The sequence below is a fragment of the Marmota marmota genome, unplaced genomic scaffold, assembly GCF_001458135.2.
Source record: "Marmota marmota marmota unplaced genomic scaffold, marMar, whole genome shotgun sequence".
NCBI lineage: Eukaryota > Metazoa > Chordata > Mammalia > Rodentia > Sciuridae > Marmota > Marmota marmota.
The window spans coordinates 10114251-10140129 of NW_025999900.1; the positions used below are offsets into that span (position 1 = coordinate 10114251).

A 25879-nucleotide genomic window follows, 5' to 3' on the forward strand; every position below is an offset into this window, starting at 1 on the left:
GATGAATGGAGGGCGGATGCTCTGGGGCTAGATGCAGCTGTTCAAAGCAATAAAAACACATGCAATGTCAGCTGGACTGTCAGGGAGAGCAGGGGCTATTTTTCTCCACCTCAGGGACCAGACAATTAACTTCTCCATGCATTACATACCCAGAAAGATATCAACTTACCAATGTTGCCTAAGAACCGACTGGCCCACCTGAGCCCCATGAGCCTTCTCAAGGTGACCCAGGGACTGATCACACACCAAGCTGCCCCACCACATTTGCCTCCCCCACCTTCCTTGCAGTGACACTACCAATCTGACATGGGCAGGAGGATTCCAATTGAGGATATCTGTCCTTGTGCTCCCACAGATCCCCAACATGAGAGAGGAATGAGGCCAAAGGCCACCTGCTAAGAAGCATCCAGACTTCACTTCCTTACCTCTTGCACGGCCTCCTTAAGCCTGGGCAGAGTGTCCACCTGCTGCCCACTCCAAAGAGACTGAAAACAAGGGGGAACACACTATCTTTTTAGTATTTAATATTTTTAAAGTTATAGACACAATACCTTTATTTATTTTTATGCGGTGCTGAGGATTGAACCCAGAACCTCACATGTGCAGGACAAGCACTCTACTGCTGAGCCACAACCCCAGCCCTTTTTAATAGATTTTTGTATGTGATTTGCCAGTATTTTGTTCAGAATTTTTGCATCTATGTTCATCAGGGATATTAGTCAGAAGTTTTCTTTCCTTGATGTGTCTTTGTTTGGTTTTGGTATCAGGGTGATATTAGCGTCATAGAATGAGTTTGGAAGGGTTCCCTCTTTCCTATTTCATGGAATAATTTGAGGAGGATTGGTATTAGTTCTTCTTTGAAGGCCTGGTAGAATTCACTTGAGATTCCATCTGGCCCTGGGCTTTTCTTTGTTGTTAGGCTTTTGATAGCATCTTCAATTTTATTGCTTGAAATTGATGTTTAAATTTTCTATGTCCTCCTGATTCAATTTGTACAGGTCATACATCTTTAGAAATTTAAGAACATCTTCAAGATTTTCTATTTTATTAGAGTATAAATTTTGAAAATAGTTTATCGTCTGTATTCATTAGTGTCTGTTGTGATATTTGTTTTTTCATCTAGAGTTTTAGTAGTTTGAGTTTTCTTTTTCTCAAAGAACCAAAATTTTTAAATTGTTTCAATTTAATTGATTTTTCTTTTTCTCTTGGTTAGCTTGGCTAAGGGTTTATCAATTTTACTTGATTTCTCAAAGAACCAAAAATTTTTTAAATTGTTTCAATTTAATTGATTTCAGCCTGATTTTAATTATTTCCTGTCTTCTATTGCTTTTGGAGTTGAATTGTTCTTTTTCTAGGGTTTCAAAATGTAATGTTATTTATTTCCTGTTCTTTTAATGAATGAGCTCAATGCAATGAACTTTCCTCTGAACACTGCCTTTATAGTGTTTAAGAGATCGATATGTTGTGTCACTATTCTCATTTATAAAGTAGATTTTTATTTCATCCCTATTTTCTTCTGCTATCCATTGTTCATTCAATAGCAAATTATTTAGTCTCTAGGTGTTTCTTTCTACTTTTTATTTTATTGTTGATTTCTAATTTCATTCCATTATTATCTGACAGAACGCAAGGTATTATCTCCATTTTTTTTTTATTTGCTAAGAGTTGTTTTGTGGCCTAAGTTATGGTCTATTTTAGAAGAGGATCCTTATGCTGCAAAGGTGTATTTAGACATTGATGGATGAAATATTCCATGTCTTTTAAGTCTAAATTATCAATTGTACTTTTTAGTTCTATAGCTTCTTTAGTTTTTGTTTGGAGGATATATCCAGTGGTGAGGGAGGCATGTTAAAAGTCACAAAGTATTAATTGTGTTGTGGTCTATTTGATTCTTGAAATTGAGAAGGGATTATTTGATATACAGAGATGCTCTATTGTTTAGGGAATAAATATTTACGATTGTTATCTTATTGATGTAAAATGCCCTTAAGCAGGATGAAAGGTCCTTCTTTGTCCCTTCTGATTAACTTTGACTTGAAATCCACTTTTTCTGATTTTAAAATAGAAACGCCTGCTTATGAGATCCACATGAATGTTTTTCCTCACCTTTTTAACTTCTATCTGTGGATATCTTTACCTATGAGCTGAGTCTCTTGGAAAAAGTATATTGTTGGGTATTGGATTTTAACCCAATTTGTTATGTCTTTTGATTAATGAGTTTCAGCCATTTACATTCTATATAATTATTGAGAAATGATTTTTATTCCCTGTCACTTTTTCATTTTAAATTTGAATTAGTTTCTCCTTTGATTGACTATTATTCTAGTGTATTTACTCCTTTTGCTGGTTTTCATGTTTCTTTTTCATTCTTCTTCATGAAATATCTTATTGAGTATGTTTTTAGTGCAGGCTTTCTACTTGTAAATTCTTTTATCATGAAAGATTTTTATTTCATCAATTCTGAAGCTTAGTTCAGAATTAAGCAGGATAAATATTCTTGGCTGGAATCCATTTCATTTCAGAGTTTGATATATATTATTCCAAGACCTCCTAGCTTTGAGGGTCTTGATTGAGAAATCTGCTGCAATAAGAACTGGTTTCCTTCAAAATTGTGACCTGTCATTTTTCTCTGGCAGCCTTTAAAATTTATCCTTATTCTGTACATTAGGCACTTTCATAATAATGTGCCATGGTGTGGGTCTTCTATAACTGTATATTTGGGGTCCTATATGTCTCCTGTATATGATTTTCCATTTCATTCTTTAGGTTTGGAGAATTCTCTGATATTATTTCATTGAAAAGACTGCATTCCTTTGGTTTGTAACTCCGAGCCGGGAACCTTTGGGAACACAGTAAGTCCACAAGGTAGAAACTCTACAGCCTCAGACCAATACTGTTAGATGGGTAGGCACACAAACAACATGAAGAAAAAAAAAATCACCCCAAGCAAATCAAGACACTTCAATAACAGAATCCATGGATGCCACAGTGGAAGAAATGTCAGAGAAGGACATTTGAATGTACATAGTTAAACTGATCTGCAAGGCACAGGGGGATTTAAGGAGTGAAATCATGGAGAAACTACAAGAAGTATTTTCAATAGAGATTCTAGGGGCAAGGGGAGTCAAGTAGAAAACCTCAAAATGAAGGAGACAATAAACCAAATTAAAAATTCCATGGAAGGTATCACCAACCGTCTAGACCACGTGGAAGACATGAGTTTCAGGCAAAGACAACAAAATATAATCTTGAAAATAAAGCTGACCATGGAGAAAGTTATTGAGTTTTTTTAATGAAGGTTCCATTATACAGGTAGAATGGATTAAATCACTGGCATGGGTGACTGAACTCAATCTCCAGCTTCTGTTTTCTTCCAAAGAAGTGAAACTTTAAGTCTCCACCTTCTAAACACACAGTTGGTTCCTTTGGCAACCAGCCCTCATCCTAGCTGGGATTTTTCAGCCACCACTCATCTCACTAATAAACAAAAAAGACATTCACTACTCATTACAGGGATGCCACATGTCTAAGAAGCTCTTGTATTTGGTACCAAGAAAGATATTATAACAAAAGATGGTTAATCCATTCTACCTGTATAACGGAACCTCCATAATAAAAGATGGCCCTATCACCCTATCACTAAGGAAATTACATGATTTAGGAATTATCTCAAGAACCAGGGTCAGAAACCAAATATATATATTTCATATTATGCCACAAAGGGGATAATCAAGAATGAAACCATCTGTACCCACGTGGCTTATTGTCCCTGTTATTAGCAACTTTATCATTCAGCCATCTTCATTCACAAGGCATTAGTATTCTAGGAAAGTTGCCCATGAAGCTAAAGGTGCAAATAATTTTATTATTCCAGAACTTTCTCATTTATCTGAACACTACTGAACTTACCCTAATCAAAGTAAATATTCCGTTCTCAGAACTATAGCTTTGAATGACTATTTAGTTTCAAGATTCACATTAAAACCCTAACCCCAAATTTTTCCTGTCATAAACAAGGATCCAAATCAATGCACCTTAAGCCAGGCTCCAAATAATATTACCTTTGTACCTGGATTTCCTAAATTTACTTGAATATAATATATATTTATTATATTCAAGTAAATATTTATATCACCATAAGTAATATTAGCAACCAATACCAGTCAGTCATCCTTATCCACTTAAAGTTAAGGATCAAAGGTAAAATACTCTTGTATCCATAAAGCAGGAGTAAAGTGTTTTCACAATACTTCACATTAAAAATAAGGCAAATTCATAGGAATCATGAAGAATGTTATTAATAAAATAACACGGTACAACCAGCAGAATCAGGGCTTTCTTTGTAACTCAAGATCAGTGGTAAACATAGCTAAATGAAAAAGTACATTCAACATATATTTATTAAGTGCTACATAGTGCCAAGATACTATGATCTTCATGAACTTGGGCACTTCTTGTTACTGTTTTATAACCAACGTTTAAAAAAAAAAAATTACAGAACCTCAGTATATCCAACTGGTCCTTCTGTTCATAGTGCCAAGCATAAGATTCAAGCAAGCATGCATTGACAAGGAGCTTGAAAAAAAACATTTAAAAAAGTAATCATTCTTGACAAGTTTGCAAAATAAGACTTCAAAAATTATTTAAGTTATAATGCAAGTTACAGAGTACTTGGCATTAGGGTTGTTCAACTAGAATCCACTTGCATAAACATTAAATCAACAACCATTCCAGATGACATAAACATACCCCACCATTTCCTTCTTCCTCCCTACAAGGAAAAAATAACAAAGCCTTCTCAGCATCTTCAAACCTGTATTGCTCCCACTCTCAGAAGACTGAAGTTATTGTCTAAAATGATACATACATAAGAAATTTGGTCACAATGCATTAAAATCTAAACATACAAGGATTTTAAAAGCTGAACAAGTCTTTTATCCTGATTTCACACAGAACAGCTACACTTGAACGCAACACACAATATTTTTGCTTCTCAGATTTCTCATGATTATGGGACATTAGTGTTATAAATTAAAAACAATTCAAAAAAGTTCCCCAAACTATATTCATTTAACCTTCCATTACCCAGTATGAGTGCAGGACATGTCTGACTTGGCCCATGAGTTAATTTTTTTCTCCTGATCTTGGAATGACCCAGTGAGATGTAAAGCACAGCTTGAAGTATTCTCAGATAATGAAATAGACATGAAACTGAACCAGGTTAAGGTAAATCAAGACACCATTGTTCACAAAGTCCAGAGAGGTGATAGCTATGTTCACATTTTAGTTTCAAGTAACTGAAGAGTCTTACTCAAAATGATTAGGTAATTAAGTATCTCAAGATGTCCAGAGGTAAACTGTGCTATGCCAGGGCTTGCTGGCTTTCCTTTTACAAGATTATTCTGGCTCTGCCCTCCTGCTTATTGGCTTCATCCCCAGGCTACAGGATAGACCCAAAATTCTATGTGTCACATTCAGGTAATACCAAATTTCACTATTATCTAAGCCTCATTTTCTTTGCCCCATCCCAGGGCCTTTTTAAGAAGCCCACAATATCTCAAATCTATTGAGTATTTCTATTACAGTATCGGTAGCCTGTGTCTTCATAATAGAAACTAAAGCCCAGTAGGCCAGAAAGGAGCCAACTTCTCCTGAAGTATATGGATGGAGGGAGATGGCTTCTTCTGTGAAGGATGTGACATTAGTTCAGTGATTTAATGGTATGAGAATAAATACAAGCAGAAGATTCAAGACCAGGCTGGGAAGCTTAACAAGATTCCATGTCTCAAAAATAAGGCAAAGGGGCTGGTGATGTAGCTAAGTGGTATAGCACTCTGAGTTTAATCCCCAGTACTACAAAAATAAAATTTCCAAGAAATAAATAATTTCATTCTGGGGAAAAAGAAAGACATCCAAAGTTTAAGGGAAGTTTCTTAGGAATGCCCAGGTGGCATTAAGTTGAATCTTCCTAAGTACCTGAGCTATTAAATCCAAGTTCCTAGCATCCTGCCTACTAGTAATATTTTAATATGTTTTGCTAAAAACACTGAAGCCAGGAACGTTTTAAAGAACACACAAAAGCAACAGCAAAACTGACTTTGCTTAAGTTATTCTTCAAAATGAGGTATATTTCCATTGAATTGAAAATTATGACTCGATTATGTTTTAGATCAATCAAACTTCTTTCATCATTTCTTACATCATCATTTCTCATTTTTTCACTTCCAATACAGAATAAGGTTGAGTTGTAGTAACTATGAAAATAGGTTTAAAAGAAATGTCATGGCTAACTGGGTAGAAAGGAGATATAAGCTTATTTCATTAATGGCCAAAATACTACTACCATTTTCAGTAAATGAATGAAACTATTTTTAAATAGAATGTTAGACTTATTCATGTATATAACTTGACTTACATACTACCAAACTTCAAACTTACATTGTTGCTCTAGTTTTGTTATTTCAAATAAAAAAGGTGCTTGATATGTAATATCAACTTATCTAAATCTGCAAAATTTTCAATACAAATTTTTCTTTAGAATTACATAATCATGAAGACTTTTCATTTAAATTCCAACTCACATTATCTTGTAAAATTTCAAATCAAAAGCAATTCTACCTTATAAACTTTGAGAATAAAAAATTCTACCTTACAAACTTTCCTAATGAGTTAAAAGGTTCATTCAAAAATGTTTACCTCATCATATTCAAGTCAAGAACTATGCCTTTATGCATTAGCTTGAGGACACAACTTGAGAAAAAAACTATCAAAACCATCATTTACTATAGTAACTTTATGCAGGTAACCACCATCATAAAACTACAAATACTGAATAATTATGGTATTTCTGAATAGCATTTGTTGCTACAGTATGATAGAGTTGAGAGAAAAATAGATTGCTGAGTTCTCATGCTCTTAGGGAAAGGTCAAGATTTGGAATCAGAACGGGATTCAAATTCTACCTATTTCTACCATATCTGTGAGCCTGTTCTCCCGAAAGACATGTGATAGTTGTTAGGGCTAACTGAATTAATAAAGAAAAACAAAACTCCATAAAGTACTCTTTGTTGGTATGGGTATTTAATTGTTAGTCAATTTCTTTTTAGTAGTGTGATTAAAATATCTGACAAGAATAACCTAGAGGAGAAAAAGCTTATTTTCAGGTCAGAGATTTCAGTCCATCATAGGCCAAATCCATTGCTCTAGGCATAAAGTCAGGTGAAATGCCATGACAGAAGAAAGCATCTCAGGACATGGCGGCGTAGAAGCAGAAAGCAAGGGAAGAGCCAGGGGACAACACAATCCTCAAAGACTTGCCCCCAGTGACTCAGTTCCTCTAGCCACACTGCACCTGCCCATAGTTACTACCCAGCACAGTAGTCCTTTCAAATCATTAATCCATCAAATGAATTAATTCACCATTTAAGTTACATCTTTCAGAATCTAACCATGACTGTCAGGGTAACACATCTTATCCAAATTATAATATTGATATACACTCGGGAATCTTCATTAAGACTCTTTTTTTAGTTTTACCAATAAACACTAGGCAATATGTGGAAGAATGCTGCATTTTCTCTAGAGACCAGATTATATGATACTTCAGTGGTAAAGCTGAATGATTATGGAGTGAGTGAGCCAGGATATCATTGGCACTGCACATTACTCATTCCTGAACCACTTGTCAATGACTTCATATAGGTTTTGGAAGCCTGTAGTATCAACAGAAAAGCATTCAGATTTCTACAGTGACAATCTTCAACAACTGAGATCATATGTTTATGGAAATATCAAGACCCTACCTGTTTGCCTACATTTAGTTTTCTGTCATCACATTTTCTAGTTAAAAATCTGACAATGTCAGATACAAGAATGCTAAAAAAAGAATGATTAAGAAGCATCATTTTCTTCAATCATGTCAAATAACAGAAAAAGAATCCAGCCTTTGATTGCACATATAAAGTACATATACAGCAACGCACAGCAATTCATCTTAAACATTGTTAAATACAAAGAAATTAAGCATACTTTGAAATGTGCAACTAGAAATCATACTGGTCTTCAGGTTTAATGAAGTGCTTAGAAAAATTTATTTTGTGCTTAGAAATTTTTTCTAAGGCATCACAAATTACATATCCAGACCATTCAATGGCAGCATATTTAATATTTGAAGAGAAGCCTTTAAATAAAACTTGAACACTAAAGATACTGCAAGTCTAATGAATTCACACAGAAAGAGAATCTTAAAATTGACGATTTTACAGAAATAATCTATTACAAAATGGCTGAATTATTCATTCTGAGTATTTATGGGTGTTCCTATTCTTGTTATACAACCCTCCAATAAACCCTCTACTTGATGTAAGGTGAAAACTATGTATTCCTCTTGCTGACTTCCACCTGAGAAATACCACAGAATAGCAGTCAAGAACAATAGAATATGAAGTTTATCTTTTAAAAAGCATAAAAATGTTAAAATTTTAAAACACCAAGCAGAAACTAACTACAAAATCAATTAATTTTCTGAACATAGGACAAAGATACTCTGAAAATATACAGGAGAAGATTTTTTTCCTGAGTAGAAAGCAAACTTTATTTTATATCAAATTAAGCTTTGCACTTCCCAAGTATAAAATACCAAAGCTTTTCTATCTCAAATGAAAATCAGGAATGTCCACCTTTACATTAATAACAAAAAGAAAAAAGAAAAAGAACAAAATCAAAATATTCAAGACAAGTCTCAACAATAATAATGTAAAATCTGGACTGAATGACTAAAATTTTAAATTATCAATATAGTTCAGTTTGACGGATTTCTCTTAGTAAACTTCAATTTGAAACAAAAAAGTACTATTTACCAACAGTAAATGTAACAGTGATACTGTTCATATTATCCAATTTGAGATGGCAAATTAAAAAATACAAACCATACAGTGACCAAAGGAATAACAACAAAAAAAGCAATTGACCTTATTAGGAATCAAGAGAATACCTACACTTATAAAAACTCCCTCAATCAGTAGCATATTCTGTATATGATGTGCAGAAAAGTATAATTAAAGCAAGGTAGTTTTTTATTAGTTGCATAATTTTTAAAATATGAGGAAATTTTGAACTATGTCTCTAAAAGACCACAGAATTATCACTGAAATATGTGTTTCTCAAGACAATGGGCAAAAAGTTCCCACTTATGGGAAATATGTTCTTTTTTTTCACACAGTGAAACTGAGAAAAATCATACCAAATGAGAAATCTTTTTCTCTAATCTTAAATACCCCAATAATGCAAACTTTGGAAAATGTAATTTTTTTCAATTCAGACTGAAACAGGTTGTTATTAAACAAACATGTACAAATCTTATTGCTTGGCACCAGATTTTTTTAAATTAAACATTAATTAAACAACCATAATGTTCTTAAATCATATTACAAACTTTTATACCTGCTTTTATTTTCTTAATGAAAACTGTTCAATCCAACAATCTGGATTGAACCCTGTAATACATAAGCTAAGTCACAGTTCACATAAAAACAAATGATCAAACCTCAGTTTTTTTAAAATCATGATATTAAGATATCCACAAAAATTAACTAGGATTTATCAGTGGACAATGATGGACCCACAGAGCGTTGTCTTATAGCATTCTGTGAAAAGTCTTTGTTTGTTCCTTCTTTACTTTCAGCTTCCTCTTCTGAAACATCTTCTTCATCAGCCTCTTGTTCCTCCTCCACTTTTTTCAAAGGTTGAGAAAATTCTGGTAATGACTTTTCTTAAAGACAAGGACCAGAGAAATCAATATACAATAATTCATATGCCTGTGACTGCTTTAGCATTTATTTACATCTGGATTTCCAAAAGGAATAAATTATTAGGAAAACAGTGAAGATTATAAACACTAGTAGAAAAATCCATTTTACATGCCAAATTCTTTCTAATTACCCATCTATTTATAAACTGAACTGACAGTAATCAATAGGCACTAATACTGTGAATGTGGAAATTTTAAGAAAATATACTGCATTAAATAGATCTTATATTAATTCACTATTAATATTTTGGTATATAAGCATACTAAAACTTCAACACTATCCTGTTTGGGTTCCGGGGGTGGGGGGTGGGGGGGGAAATCAATCACAAATTTACAGTTAAAGATCATATTCTTTATGGGGTTGTGGCTCAGTGGTAGAGCGCTTACCTAGGATGTGTAAGGTGCTGGGTTAGATCCTCAGCACCACATTAAAATAAATAAAATAAAGGTATTGTGTACAACTACAACTAAATATATATATTTTTTTTTTCTTTTTTTAAATCATATTCTTGTACATTTTGTAGACAAGATGTGCTTTCCCTTCCAAATGTGCCTTCCCTTCATCATCTTATTAAGGTATAATTACAAACAATAAAATATACACATTTAAGTGTACAGTTAATGAATATTTAAGTATGTACACATACACACTTGCTATTTGTTACAGAGCCAATTGCTAGTTAAGCTCAGAGCACACCACATTACTAAGATGAAATTGGGCCTCAGCTTTACTATGTTCACTCATCCTAGACTGCTGAGAATTCTAGGCAACCCAGAACCAGGGGGAGGATTAATAAGTAGAGCAAATAAGTAGAATCCTAGGCAACCAGAACCAGGGGGAGGATTATTAAGTAGAGCAAGAAATTCCTAATCATAAACAACCTATTATTTGGTCTGCCCTTTCTATGCTGGGTTAATAGACCATTGTGCTACATCACATCTTACATGGTTCCAGTAAGTACTACAGTTCATAACAGAGGTTTCCACCAAGAATGATACTGTCCCTCAAGGAACAATTTGTAATGTATGGAGATATCTCTGGTTGTCACACTTGGGGAGGGGAGCTGGGCAGGGAAATTAGCAACTACAGAGATACTGTTGAACATCCAACAATGTACAAAAGGTAGTCCAACACAATTAAAAATCATCTGCTCAAAGTGGAAAAGTACTGTCAAGCTTGAGAAACCATGGTTTACAGCCACTCTTCCAAGCAAGCTCTTTACAAGTGGAATGCACCAGGATTTCTCTAAAAGTTAGGTGAGTATGGAAGAAAGTGGGTTTCCTTCTTCCTCCATGATTGTGAGTGATGGCTTTCTTTGATCATCTTGTGCTACTTACTACAAAGAACCAAGCTGAGACTGGAACAAGATATGGAGAATTGAACTACTAAGAAACACACAGCACCTTAATAACATCATCTGGGTCCCAAGGATCCAGTCAATTCTGTCCTTGGACTTTCTTGCTACATGACCAATAGGTATACTGAGTGGCTTTTTTTTTTCCACCTGAGCAACTCAAAATCTTAGACAAACACTTACACTGGAAAACAACTCAAATCACGTGGCATTCTCCAGAAGGGGCATCATCACATTAAAGTCTAGATTAATATTTATCAATTATCTCAATAAAGGAAAACAAATTACCTAAGCCTATGCACAGTGAAGATTAAGCACTTATTATGCATCATCAGGATAATGTATCCCAAACCTATCTTTTTAAATGATTTGAAAAGATATTTAGAAAACCCATTACTTTATACTTTTTAATCTCTCCAGATTAAAATATATTTTAAGGCATAAGTGTTTCTAATAACTTTTTACTATGGACATTAGTAGAAAAAAAAACTTAAATAGTTTGATATGAATTAGTTGTCATTTTTTTAAATTTCTAAAAAATTATTTTCCTTGTAACTTCCTAAAAGTATCATCTCTGCCATTTCCTTTGGTTCATCTCAGAAAATTTTTTAAATTACACCTATTCAGTATACTGTCCTCTTGAGAACACTTACCTCCTTAAATGTATACCAAGTACATATCTCACAGTTTATTCCATAGAGGGGAGCCTACCAGAGTCACTATTTTTTTTAAAGAGTTTGTATGTCAATACAAGTTCTTTCATGGGCAAGGACCTACACAGCTTCCTATTGGTAGCCATTTTCTGCAAGACAGAATTTTTCAAAGAGTAGTCTTCAGACCAGCAGCATTAACTTCTCCGAGAATTTATCAGAAATACAAATTCCCAGCTTCATCACAGAACTTGATTCCAAAAACCAGGGCAGGGACCAACAATCTTTTTAAACAAGTTCTCCCGGTGAGTATATGCCTTCAAGTTTGCTCCAATTGATAAAACAACTCTGACTCCAACACTTATGGTCCCAGATACAGAAATTAATCTATGCAGACTACCAGAGCACTCTGTCAGCAGATGACTTTGATGGGGATGAGAATCTGGCAACTGTCCCAAAAATGATTCAGTCTACGTAATATGATTCAGCATGAACTTTGGTACATTTATGGGATCTAAGGTCAGTTGCACCCTATCTACCTACAGATTTTCTAACAGCTGTCAGAATAAAAACAGAGAATAGTAATCAATAAAACTAATAATAGAATTGGTGAATGAACATATTATATTCATTTCACTTCAAAAACCTTAAACCTGACAATGAATTTATCTTTTTAAATAATCTGTGCTTAACATTTCCCCCTGCAGATCAGAAGTCCCTGGCATATAAAATTATTATTTCTTCCATAACTGCCCCTTTCACTGTCAATACAACTATGTACAAAGGATAGGTACATCACTGTAAATGAAATATCCACTGATTTCATTTCAGGAGTTTTGACCTCAATAAATCCCAAGTCAAAAAGGCAGCAACATGCAGGCAATACCATGATGGTCACAAGTTTGATTTAAGTCTGCACTCACCTCTGTCATTTCTGTGTGACTTTGGGGGAAATCCTTCATCTCTCTGAACCTTATTTTCCTCAACCAAAAAATGGGAACCATATCACCTGAACAGTCAACTACAAAGTTGCTGAAAAGCCAATAGATAACAAAGTCCAAGTTCTTTACTAACTGAAAGTAAGAGGGCTTCGACCATCAGAAAAATTTTCCAAGATCAAAAATAAAAGATTAAGAAGTATTTGTATTACAACAGGCAGCAAGAAATACTTTGAATAATATAAATTCATTTTACAATATAGTTCAGGTCAATGCCCATCCAAATCAGCTACAGGAATTGCATTTTCCAATATTCTACCAAAAGAATGAAATTTGGCTGAAACAAAGAAAAATCTTCAAATATGGTCACTATCGTAATGAATGACTTTAACAGTGAAGTATATTCACCTAAAAATTGAATTTGGACTCAGGTATACTGAAACAGATCCATGAGTAACATGAAGTATTCAAATACACTGATATCAGATCAATGTCATTAAATAGCTACAAGCTAAATGCAATATTGAAATTCTCTATGAGTCAAGAAAATAACAATGTTCTAAATCACACTCTCACACAAAGTACACATTTCCTCCCCCTTCATTTATACCACAACTGATAGAGACCACGTAGGAACTTAGGGACCAAACTTAGGAACCAAAGCTGACCAGGAACCTATTAAGTGTGTAATTGTGTTTACAGGAACAAATGGAATTATAGTGAATACAAATATAAACACTTTAGGGCTGGGGATATAGCTCAGAGGTAAAGAGTGTTTATTAGCATGTGCTAGGCCCTGGATTTGCACAGCAAAAAATAAACAAACAAACAAAAAAATGTTAAAATATACTTACTTAAAGGGTATGGCTGTGGTTTGTGCCGTTTTGAAGGACAAAGGCAATCTGCCACAAATATCATACACTGTAAAAATAAATAGAATCATAACATATAATACAACTAATGCAAATGTATCATTTTAAAATATTTTCTTTTTAGTGCTCTAAAAATGAAGTACTCACAAGTCCTAATAATAGTCCTGAAAGCAGAGTTGCTAAAGCAAAAAGTGTGTAAGATCCCCAAACTGGTAACCCAAGGTCTTCAATAAAATAGTTGTGGCAAGTCTGAAATCAAAAGGAAAAAAAAAAAAAATGAACTAAAAATTGTTTGTTTAAAAACATGACAGCTTACAATAGAAATATTTTAATACATACCCTGATGTACATAGACAGCCGAAAGAGTGCTGACATACTACTCATCCTAAAATTTAAAAAAAAAGAGATTCGAAAACTGAGTAAGAAACACAACATTGTCTATATTTTCTATTTCTACTCCATAATTTCCCAACAACAGATATTACTGCTACTGTAAAGTAATCACTCACTCTCTTTGTGACTGTAATAAGGTTTTTTGCTCAGAAAAAGTAAGTTTCTAAATTGCTGTCATCATCTAATCATCTCATAAACAAAATACTTGGTAATTTCTTTTTTTTTCTATTTATAATTTTGATGATGGCTTTTACTTTTCCTTTTTTCTTCCCCCAGTATTAGGGATTAAACCCAGGGCCTTGCATATGCCTAGGTAATAAGCACTCTAATGCTGCACTACATCCCCTATCCCTTTTTCTTTTGAGACAGGGTCTCACTAAACTGCTGAGGCTGGTCCCAAACTTGTGATCCTCCTGTCTTAGCCTCCCAAGTAGCAGGGATTACAGGTGTGCACAACTGCTTCCAGTTCAATATTCACTTTTAACTTTCATCTGATGGTTTCTCAAAATACTGACCAACTGACTCTGAGCTCTATTAAATCAGATGGAAATGGCAATTCTTATTCACCCTTAAAATACTTCAAAACATGAGCACTGAACAACGGGAACACTTGTTAAGATGATTTTTCCCAATTAAAAATCACCTCTCTCCAGGGATGTAACACAGTGGCAGACTACTTGCCCAGCACATACAAGACCCTGGATTTTATCCCCAGCACCTCCAAAACAAAATTACTTCTCTTATTATATCAAAAATTAAAATTTATAATAGCACAGTTTGACAACTTCCAATGATACATAAATGACTATGTAAGAAATAAATCATCATAAGTAAAAATAATTATTTTTACATAATTAAATGCAGGTAGTTTAGATGGGCAGTTTAAAAAAAAATGCTTCAAAAAGAAGGGTTTGTGGGTTTCCAAAAATATTCCCTCTAGCAAAAAGCAGAAGTTGGTGTTGCCAAGGGCTTTTTCACACACAAGTGAAAGGATGGCTTAATTCAATGCCAGTTGAAACTGCCAACCTTACACTTGCAGTGCCCCCTGTACGCAGTCTCCAAATAATAAAGGTACAGCCTGCTACCTTTAGGATTCAACAGAAACTTACAAACAACTGCTTTTTCTACCAGAAAAAGGTAAGATTCACTTAAGAAGTTTAAAGAACAAAAATCAGTTACTAAGTTCCATTGTTTAATAGGCCAAGTGGGAAGCTAGGTGTAGCAGTGCAGGCCTATAACCCCAGAGACTTGGGAGGCTAAGACAGGAGGATCACAAGTTCGAGGCTAACTTCAGCAATTTAGCAAGACCCAGTCTCAAAATAAAAATAAAATCAGTTGGGGATTAGCTTAGTGGCAGACAGCCCCTGGGTTCAATCCCCAATATGGGGGGAAAAATACACAAGCACAAATAACAAGGAGCTAAAATTTCTGTGTGACCTCACGGTTGTCTGCACTAATTAAACTATATCAGGAATACTAGGTTCCATAATTGCACTGGACATGGTGGTTCAGTGAGAAGTTCTGACAACTAAAGAATAATCTGGCCAGGTGTCATGGTACATGCCTATAATTCCAGCAGCTCAGGAAGCTGACAGGAGGATCTTGAGTTCAAAACCAGCCTCAGCAAAAAGCAAGGTGCTAAGCAACTCAGTGAGACTCTATCTCTAAATAAAATACAGAATAGGGGTGGGGATGTGACTCAGTGGTTGAATGCCCCTGAGTTCAATCCCCAATAGCACCCCCCACCAAAAAAGAATAATTTGGAAGCACAAAAGGAAAAGACACACTTCAATTTCAAAATACTGCTTAGAGTAGACCTTTCCCCCACTCCCAGAACCCAAAGCATTTTTTCTCTGATGGTTGGTGATCCAATACCCCATCTCCCAAGAGCAAGTATGTTGAGGAGACCAGAATAAGAAGAGAACACGATGACCTCCACAAACCTCACCATTCCCAAGTCTCTCGAATGACCAGTGAGGCCTTGTACTCCAACAATGTAGTAAGAAATATGCTTGCCACTCCCAATCCTAACTGGTATCTATCTCCCAACTAAATTTTAGCTCAGGGATTAATCATACCATTAGTTATTGTTCAAACAACTATTTATACAAATCAGATGGGCAGAATAATCAAGAAATTTAAAGATAAAATATGCAGGTAAATGTTTGAGTCTTTCAAATTACCACATGTCCAATTACACTGTCCAGTCTTTGGGGCACTATTAAGTTTTTAATGACACATATCAATCTAAGCATCTAAAAATATTTCTTAAAAAGGACTAAGCTTAATTTTGCAGAATAGCTCCACCTAGTTTAATAAGCACCAAGGTTATTTGTTTGATTTACAAGATCTAAGTAAAAATATCAAATACATAATGAATCTAAATATGCCTTAAGAGTCCAAGAAACAAACTATGTACTTATATTTATTTATATGAAATATAATTATCTCTTTCAATTAATTCTGAAGTAAATAAGAGAAAAATCCCTTGTACTTACAGAACAGAACCTGGACCAAACCATGATGAAACAGGTTCAATATTCTTCCACTCTTTTTCGCTTATAAAGTTGATGAAGTCCTTCTTAGTCCTTGGACCCTGATAGCGCCTAAATTCACCATCTTTACAACTAAAGATCAGGATTAAATATTAGTAGCAAAAGGAAATAAATTTTGTATGTTTCCACTATTTCCTCACCTTATTTTAATCAATCCTAATATTCAAAAGCATTAGCAATGCAGAAGCATCATATTAAATTATTACTGATGATATCACAGCCCAAATACAATCATAAACCTTAAGATTTTGTTGTTACTCTTCCAAGTATGAAAGTTATTATGAAGCACAGTAAGCAGAAAAATCTTAGAAAATTATTTTTATTTTAAAGGAATTGCCATATAAAAAGTTACTAAAATAGTGCCTAAAACATAAAAATTATTAGCTATTTTTAAACTGTAAGTTTAAAGTTGTTTTTTTTTTGGTTTCCCCTGGTATTTTCCATCATGGTCATCATTTCTGCCATCCTGTTTTAAATTACAGAGAGCATCTGGGACAGTGCTTTCCTCCCAGGGACTTCAGTGATTCTACTTAAAGGCAATTTTGCACTGGTCCTTCCATCTACATCCTCCTTCCCATTCCCAATGTATGTATGGTATTCTGTCAAATAGTCCTAAATGTTCTCCAGTCTTAATGCATCCTCAAGTGCAAAAACTCAATAGTTCCCCACTACCTACCACAGGGTTAAGAGATTCTTTATCCATCCAGATAAAAAGACCACAAAGAAGCTCCCACTCAAAAACACAAAAGTTTTAATAGAAAGCAAACTGTTCTTTGAAGGATGGGTAAGATTGCAACAGGCAGAAATTAGAGAAAAAGGCAAGGTAAATGCCATGGCTAAGAGAAAAAGGGCAGGAAATTCCAGACCAGGTCAGGGGTATTGAGAAGTAAAAAAGAAATAGGAATACTGATTATAGCCAATTAAGGGGCATGTGAGGAAAAGAAATGAGTGAAAAGGGAGGGACAGAAGTACTTATGGGATACAGAAAAAAAGAAATTTAAATAGATACAAAGGGAGGATGGCTGACTTTAAAAAAAAAAAAGTTTAAAAAAAATGGACAAGGAAAAACAAGATACAGACATACACAAGGAACTTCCCATTTGTTTTTCTATTGTTGTTCCTTTTTGCAGAACTGGGGATTGAACCCAGGGGTGCTCTACTACTTACTACATCTCTAACCCTTTTTATTTTTTATATCGATACAGGGTCTTGCAAAATGCTGATTCGCCTGTCTTAGTCTCCTGAGTCACTGGGATTATAAGCACGCACCACCACACCCAACAGAATTGCCACCTTGTCTTCGAAATTTTAAATGAGAAGTACCTCTTAATATTTAGCCGACCACCTAAACGACATTAAGGTACAGAGTAGGTAGATTTGAGATTTCCCATCTCCAGATTAGAATATCAATAAAATCAAACTAAAAGACCTGATATTGCAGACTATACTGTCTTGTTCCTTCTGACTTAACACTACCCTATCACCCACTACTTTCCCCCCAAGTTTAGCTGCTTTTTTAAAATAACACACTCCTGTTTATGAGAACGTCCACAGAATGAAATGCTTACCCTGCACTCTTGACAATTCTACTTCCAAGATTTCATTTAAACTCCGTGTTCTCCAGGAACTGCTCCAAACAGCAAGTTCTCCCTTTCACCCTATTTCCCAAAGGATTTACTAGCACTCTGGTCTTACAATCATTTCCTATGCTGAACAGGATCACAAAATTTCACATGAGCATCATGTTCCAAACAATTCCAAATCTCTGACAACAAGGAATGCTTCATGGATCATTTGTCTGTCTAAAGGAACTTAGGGTATGATAAAAGCAAAATGAGCTAAAATACTTGCTGAATGAGATTACCTCAGCTCTTCAAAAATGATCCAAGAGAGAGGCCTACTATTCTGATTACACTATAATGCATCCTTCTCAATAACTGAGAATCTTCAAATACTTACTGATAAATAGTAGGAAGAGCAGTTATGATAAACCGTCCACTCAGTCCTACAAATGATAAAGAACATACAGCGGGTTTTATATTGGACAATCACTAAGGATAAGGTGACTCTAAATTATTTAAATACTATTACGAATATGGAAATCATGCCTAATATAAATTATGCACTTAAAGCAACTTTAGAAAACACATTACTGCATAATAGCTCAATTTAAAAGTTTGCCAAGCTTGAATATTGAAGACATTTGTGTAAGCAATTGGTCAATTACACTAATGTATGATTAAAACTACTAATGATGAGTCCAGGGAAAATACAATGTCTTAGGTCTCAGATCAAATCACACCTGATATTTGCGAAAAAAGGCAGTTGATATTTTTGATAAAAATGGAAAACTATGACTCTTTCATAAGACAGGCAATAACAATTACAGATAACATTTGCTATTAACCATGTGTCAAGCACTGCCAAGAATTAACCTGTTTTCTTATCTGTACTATGGTATATTACATATCTCAAAAGATTGTGTGATTAAACCAGAAATGCAACTCTTGAGATCTGCAGTAGGTAAATTATCAATAAATTAATAAGTTATCCTATTATTGCCATTTGGGACAGCACAACCAGGAACACAGGTTTATTGTGACCACCAAGAATAAGATTGAGGCTGGTCAAAACAGAAGCATCAAGGATGAGATCCACCTCTTGTGCAGGGGACCAAGACAAGAGTGTATTTGGCTCTACTACCTTAGGACTTTGTAACTAACAGTCCACATTCTCAAATCATATGTATTAAATCTGAAATTCAATTTTAGAGTCAAATCAGAGAATGTGACTTTGACTTTGAAAGAAACATGCCCTTATTTTGAAGCTTGGTAAATTACAAATGATGACTTGGCCAATGTCTACTTGGACCACGGTGTTCTAAGACTTCTCAAAGAAATCTTACATGCTAGTAGAATGGAACACAAAAAAGATAAGAGAAAATTATATGGGCAGGAATAGGGAGAGAAAGATATCTCAAAAGTCCCTTAGAGCAACAAACAAGGAATGAGTTGTACACACAACCAGTCAATCTGCTTTTTGCAGTCACTGCATGCTGAGCCCCCAACAGAGAGATGATAAGTCAAGTGGGTTTTAACTAGCTGTGGACTAATTTAACTAGATGCAGAACATTGTTTTCAAAATGTAATGAAAGGTTAAGAGCATCTAATGTGGAAAATAGAATAGATTTCAACACAAGTGGCAAAAAAAAAAGAAAACCAACCAGACTTACTGTACCTGTCTGCTCTGTGACATCTACTTTTGCAACATTAACCTCAAGATCTTCTCCCCATTCAGCAAAACTTTCCCATTCTGGTTGAAGATTTTGACAAGCAGGACACCACGGTGCATAACTAAAATATAGTTTAAAAACAAAAACTTAAGTGCTCTCATGATCACTCATCTTTGGATTGAAAAAAATTATGAAAAATACTTTAAACATAAAATGCATGAAGAATATTTTATACTAAAAACTGAAAATAACAAAGTAGTTAATTTTATGCATATGAAAACAGTTCTGTGGGCCTAACAATCTGGATACTAAGAAATATGAATTAAGGATCACAACCTTCCATAATAAAGCAACCCTGAGAATAAATTTTTAAAGACACAAGGGCTTTTTCACATGAATAACAACTCTTCAAAAACCCTTGGATTTTTCTACTACAATATAGCCACCAGAAAGCTAGAGACTTTTTTTTTTTTTTTAAGTTTACCATTTTAACAATTTTATAGTGCAGAGTCAAATGCAAGGTGTTGGAAAAATAGAAAGTACTTTGGGCTATGGTGAATGAGGAAACACAAGTTCCAACTTAAGGCAGCTACTACTATGCAGCAGGATTGCCACAGAGATAGCTGTTCCAGGAAGAAAGGCTAATCATACTAAAAGGAGCTAGACACCTGTGTTTTTATGTAAAAATATTACTTCAAAACCTAATCCCCAAATACTAAGCAGACTAAGCAAATATTTTTTGGCCACCATTTTCCAGGACCCTGGTTTTACAAATTCTATGGCCAACCAGACTAGCATTTTAATGGCATTCATAATCTTCCCAGGTCCTAATTTCTCCCTAGAATTTTGCTTTTCTACTTTATTGTAGATTGAAATTTGCCTCAGCTTATGGAACCAGAACAAATGAAGCCTATACATGTTTAAAAACAAAAATACAGTGTCTGTATTCATGTTTTCTTGATTGTTTTAGGAAAAATTCCCAAAATAAGCACTGTAGAATAAAACAAACTAGTATTCTATATATATCTCAAACTCCTTAACAGTAAGTTATAATGAAAACGTCTCTATAACAACTTCTGATCAGAAATAGAGTAAATGAAAATAATTTACTTGTAATTAAAAGCAGACTATTAAATCCTATTTATTTATTTATTTATTTTGGTACCAAGGACTGAACCTAGGGGCACTCAAACACTGGGCCACAATCCCCAGCCTTTCCTTATTTTGAGACAATGTCTCACTAGGTTGCTGAGGCTAACTTGTGATCTTCTTGCTTCAGCCTCTTGAGGGGCTAGGATGACAGGTGTGTGCCACCTTGTCCAGCAATCCTTTCTTTTTTCCAATGTGTTGCATCCTGTGTTTTTTTAAAGACTTCTTGAACCTTAGGATCTTTAGCCAAGGATAAAGAAGGAAAACACTATCCTATAATTTCTAATAGATGCTCTAATTTGAATTTAGCTCATCATCAATGAATTTGTTCATTATTTTCTCCTTAATACCTCTTCTGATGCTATATTTACAGTTAGACCAAATGAATTAAAAATGTCCTGAAGTAATATTTGACTGTATTTTGCATATAAACTCATAATCACTACTGCTTAACATATTGTTTAACATTAAATATTTTACAGGCCCAAATCTAAAACAAGCTCCTGATGGAAAAAACAAATGCTGCCATTGGTTATACTTCCTCTCCTCCACAGCTTCAACAGTGCCTGATAACTCCTTCAACCATGTTGCAGATTATATGCATACTAAATACTTTCCCTATCTTATTTTTGTTCTTATTTTTTATGATTCAAAAGTTACTGACTCTGTCTTCTCCAATGTCCTTTCCGGATGTCCACCCCCACTTGTCTCCTTAACTGGTAACTCTTCATCCATGATCCAGGAAAATATCTAAGCCTTGTTAAAGAAGCAGGTGTTCTAACAATTACTGCATGTTTTTGGAGGTCCAAAGAAAGCCAGTATAGCAATATCTGGACAGGCCAATTAAGGTACTTAGGCATCTGTTTCTCTTCTGTATAATGGGATAATACTAACTATCATTAGGAAATTAAATATGATAATGTATTTAAAGGTGCTTAGTAGTGTCCAGTATACAGACAATATTCAAACAATAATGATGCTTTGGGCCAGAATTAGTTATACCACTGAAATCATATCACCATCATCAAAAAATTTAGCATCTAAAACAAAGACAGTTATTTCCTACAGCAGCAGAAAGGACTTGAAAGTAGAACCACCACACAAAGTTTATAATAATCCCAGTAATAATTTTATCTTTCAATGCAATATCACTTACAAAGGTCTAGGAGTCACAACTCAAGGATTCACTACATTTCGAATGCACAATGAAAAAAATGACTTGCAGAAAGAGAATGTGTGAAGGAGGGCACGAATATTTTAAAATAACCTTATTTCAACTTAGCATATGAAACAAAAGTCCCAAATTCCAACACACAAATGGATAATTCTTGAGGATAAACATAAAGCCAGAGATTGTGCTCAATATCCTCTTCTGCGAAGCTTAGCGAAAATAAGTCTAAACGCCCATCTGTAAAGGATCATTCTAAAACAATATTATACGGGAACAAGTCTGAGGCCACCTCCACCCCATCCAGTCCGAATCCCAATCTCAAAGCCAGGAAGAAAAGTTAAGAGCACAAGTCCTTTGGCGCACCACAGCACTAGAAAAGAAACACGGGAGCAGAGCGCAGAAGAAACTTAATATTCCCAGGTAGGAAACCAGGAGGAGTGCGACCAAGTCAGCGGCAGCTCCCGGGAGGAGCTGGGGATCCTGAGGAGTTGGGGCGCCCACTCGGCGACTAGAAGGCGAAGTCCGGGGAAAGCTGCGGCCTGCCAGAGGAAGAGGGAATGAGGTCGGGTGTGCGGGATCGGAGGGACCCCGGCCGGCGTCGCGGGACAAACGCTCCACACTCACAATTCTATCATCCACTCTCCTTCCAGCAACTCCCTCCAGTTCTCGTCCGTGATGACACGCACGTCACTCCGCCGCCCGTGGATCCACGGAAGCCCCCAAAGCAACAGCACCAACACTGTCAGAGGAATCACGAGACGCCCGAAGGGCGCCATGACCGCCTCTCGCCCACCCCTCGGACAGCTCCGCAGCCCCGCCTCCCCGCAGCAGTTCCCACTTCCGCTCTGGCCTGCAGCTCCGCTCATGCGCACGGCGGCGCGGCCAAGCGCGCGAGCCCAGGGCATACTCACTGCGCATGACCAGTTCTCCGGGTGGGTGGTGGAGGGAGAGAGGAAAGCGCGCCGGCCGTAGTGCGCATGACAGAAAGGCGGTGCCTTTTCCCTCCACCGTACCTACGCCCCTGTCTCCCGCGGTGTGGCCCGACCAGGCCCCGGAAAATCCCGAAATGGGGCTAGAGGCGCAGTGGGGCAGGGCTTTACGGAACCACGCTGGCGCCGAAACCCTGGCGCCAGATGGTTGTCAATCTGACTGTTAAGTTTGTACTAAGGCAGTTCCCAACTAAATGTACCTCATGGTTTTTATTTCTTTCTTTGAAAATTTTTGTAATAAAGTTAACAGATGTTGATAGGAGTCAAAATATTGATTTACCTTTCTGAGGGATAATACAATGAGAAGGTGCAGAAGGAATATTATGGAGTACTCTTTCTGTTATCTAAAGCATGATCCTTGTCCCCATTACCAGTCCAAAAAGGAGGACAAGGTTTGAGGGGAAAAAAAAGTTTTTTTGTTTTGCTGGCGAAACACAGTGAACTCCTGTGCCAGAGGCTGTGATCCCCTCTGCCTGCGGGAGCCCAGGGCTTTAAAGAGCAACATTTAAGGGCTGGGATCCAAATATTATTGTTACCGCTGTTGACCGGTGAGGAGTCCTTGCTTCCCCAATATTGAAGAATAACACCAAAGAAGCACGTGGAGGCAAGGTCAGAGTAGAAATTAGAAGTTTATTAAAGGACAGCAGAAAAGACTTCTCCCAGTGGAAGAAGGGGACCCAAGAGGTGGAATCCGTGGAAGGGCTGTTGTCTCCCCTTTTTATAGTTCTTTCAGTAATGGAATGTAGGTGGGAAGGCCCGAGGGGTGGGAAACAGGTGGGCCAAAGAAGTAGTCTGAGCAGGAAGGACTTCATTAACACTTCTTTGGGATGGACTTTGGCCTAGGGCCTTTTCAGGACTTCATTAACATTCCATGAGTTGTCCTGCTTTTCCTGGAATCATTCTCAGCATGGCCTCCATTTTAGATTTCATTCGGTATTAGACCCGATTTATCTAACTATACTGACTACCTAACTTTAAATCTGGCTTCATTATCAGTAGATATAATTAGTGAACAGCCACTGGGTGTCCTTGAGCTTGAGTTCTTAGGTTTGGAGTTTTCTTTGTTCTTGGGGGCAATGACACTTTTCCAGTGAAGGGCATAATAGCTTAGCCTGGGACTGGAAAATGTTAGTCTTGTTTCCCTTATGTTAGAAGGAGAAGGGAAAGAAGAAAAAAAATGTCAGTTTTAAAAAATAAGCCACCTGAGCCCAGCGTGATAGCGCATGCCTGTAATCCCAGCGGCTGGGGAGGTTGAGACAGGAGAATCAAAAGTTCAAAGCCAGCCTCAGCAAGGCCCTAAGCAATTTAGGGAGAACTTGTCTCAACATAAAAGGGGCCAGGGTTGTGGCTCAGTGGTTAAGCACCCTTGGGTTTCATGGCTAGTACTAAAAATAAATACATAAATAAAAATCAAGCCTCCTAAGGTCTGGCAACAAGGTTTATACTCAAAACATAAAGTGATCCTGGTTACATTTCCTTGTATCTTGGTATGGACGGTGATTAACTAGGCAACATAGATCAGTGCATTGTGAGATGAATGTTGTTTTTTTTTTTTTTTTCAAAAAAAAATTTTTTTAGTAGGTACAGAGATCCTTGATTAGAATTTCAAAATGGTAGGAGAGAGGTAGGACCATAATAAACAAGACTTTTTTTCACCAAACATTTGTGAATACAAATGCAAACCAAAATGTGCGCTGCCCCCATGGATCAAATGAAAATAGTTTCCATTACACTTTTTTTTTTTTTTTTTTTTTAGGGCACATGTTGGTTTATTAATTTAGGCTCAAATTCTTAGATGTGCAAAGTTAGGCAAAGAGTCTACAATAGTTCTGTTGTATGAAGTTGTCACTCAAAGGCTTTGGATTTGCCATGAAATGATTCTCATGAGAGTTGGGAGGTGTTTACATGCTTACCAGCACTTTGATCTGTTCTGAGGACTGCGGAGGTAGTTATTGCTACTTCAATAATTTGCATTTGCCTTTGAAGACAGAGAGTACTTTAAATATGTGTTTTATTTTTGTTTTCCATTTTAGTTCTTTATTTCCTCACCTTTTTTTAAAAAAAAAATCATATGTAGAGTTGATCCTTATTATATGTGAATTCCCTACTTACAGATTCACCTAATGAAATTTATTTGTTACCTCTAAATCATTCCATAGTCATGGGGCTTTCATGGTCACACACAAACGTGTGCAGAGCAGTGAGAGGTTTGGTTGTGCAATGCATTTGCTTCCAGCTGAGGTCCACAAGGCAAAGCTCTGCCTTTCCGTTTTAAGGATCCTTTTCGTGGCCCCTTTGGCCCTGTATTTTTCACATTTTTGTGCCTTTTGCTCATGATTAAAATGGTCCTCAAGCAGAGTGCTGAAGAGACGTCTAGTGGTCCTCAGGGCAATAAGGCTGCGGAGTGCCTTGTTGGGAAGACAGATGTGGTAGGTAAGTTTTGTTCAGGCATAAGTCATAGCAGTGATGGTCATGAACTCAATGCTGAAGAATCAACATTCTATACGCAATAAGGTGTCGGCAGACAGAAACTCACATAAAATAGTTATGTTCTGATTTGTTGGTGAGGCTCCCAGGCATCTAATCTTGTGTTTTCCCCGGGGAAGCCTTGGTTCAGTATCTGCTAGTTCAGTGTTTGCAGCAACTGTATACAACTCAGCTATGGCAGATCATGAGAACAACTCTACCACGTCTTCTATGATTTTTCTCCCAGTGATTTAGAAAGTCTGTTTTCAGACCTCACAGTTTGCCCCCTTCTGTGCACTTA

The 25879-nt window shown here is 36.0% G+C and overlaps 1 protein-coding gene and 1 non-coding gene across 6 annotated transcripts in view; both read right to left on the reverse strand.

Annotated features, from left to right (window-relative positions):
* Window positions 1-22969, reverse strand: part of Tmx1 (thioredoxin related transmembrane protein 1) — a 64072-nt gene extending 41103 nt beyond the window's left edge. Inside the window, exons 1-8 of one of the 5 annotated variants that reach the window (XM_015490831.2) lie at window positions 22748-22965; window positions 19809-19924; window positions 18531-18576; window positions 16515-16643; window positions 13963-14008; window positions 13771-13872; window positions 13606-13672; window positions 7139-9769 (exon numbers count right to left, since the gene is read on the reverse strand). In XM_015490831.2, the coding sequence (XP_015346317.1) occupies window positions 9591-9769; window positions 13606-13672; window positions 13771-13872; window positions 13963-14008; window positions 16515-16643; window positions 18531-18576; window positions 19809-19924; window positions 22748-22899 (837 nt within the window). In that variant the 5' untranslated portion in view covers window positions 22900-22965 and the 3' untranslated portion in view covers window positions 7139-9590. Of the gene's footprint in view, window positions 1-7138; window positions 9770-13605; window positions 13673-13770; window positions 13873-13962; window positions 14009-16514; window positions 16644-18530; window positions 18577-19808; window positions 19925-21616; window positions 22037-22747 lie in introns of those variants that run through there. The other 4 variants (XM_048798593.1, XM_048798592.1, XM_015490822.2 and 1 more) reach the window with 4 other exon arrangements.
* On the reverse strand, window positions 19541-19678 carry LOC125615452. Its single transcript, XR_007346103.1, has one exon. It is a non-coding gene; the product is annotated as a small nucleolar RNA SNORA70 (small nucleolar RNA).
* Window positions 22970-25879: the final 2910 nt, after the last annotated feature.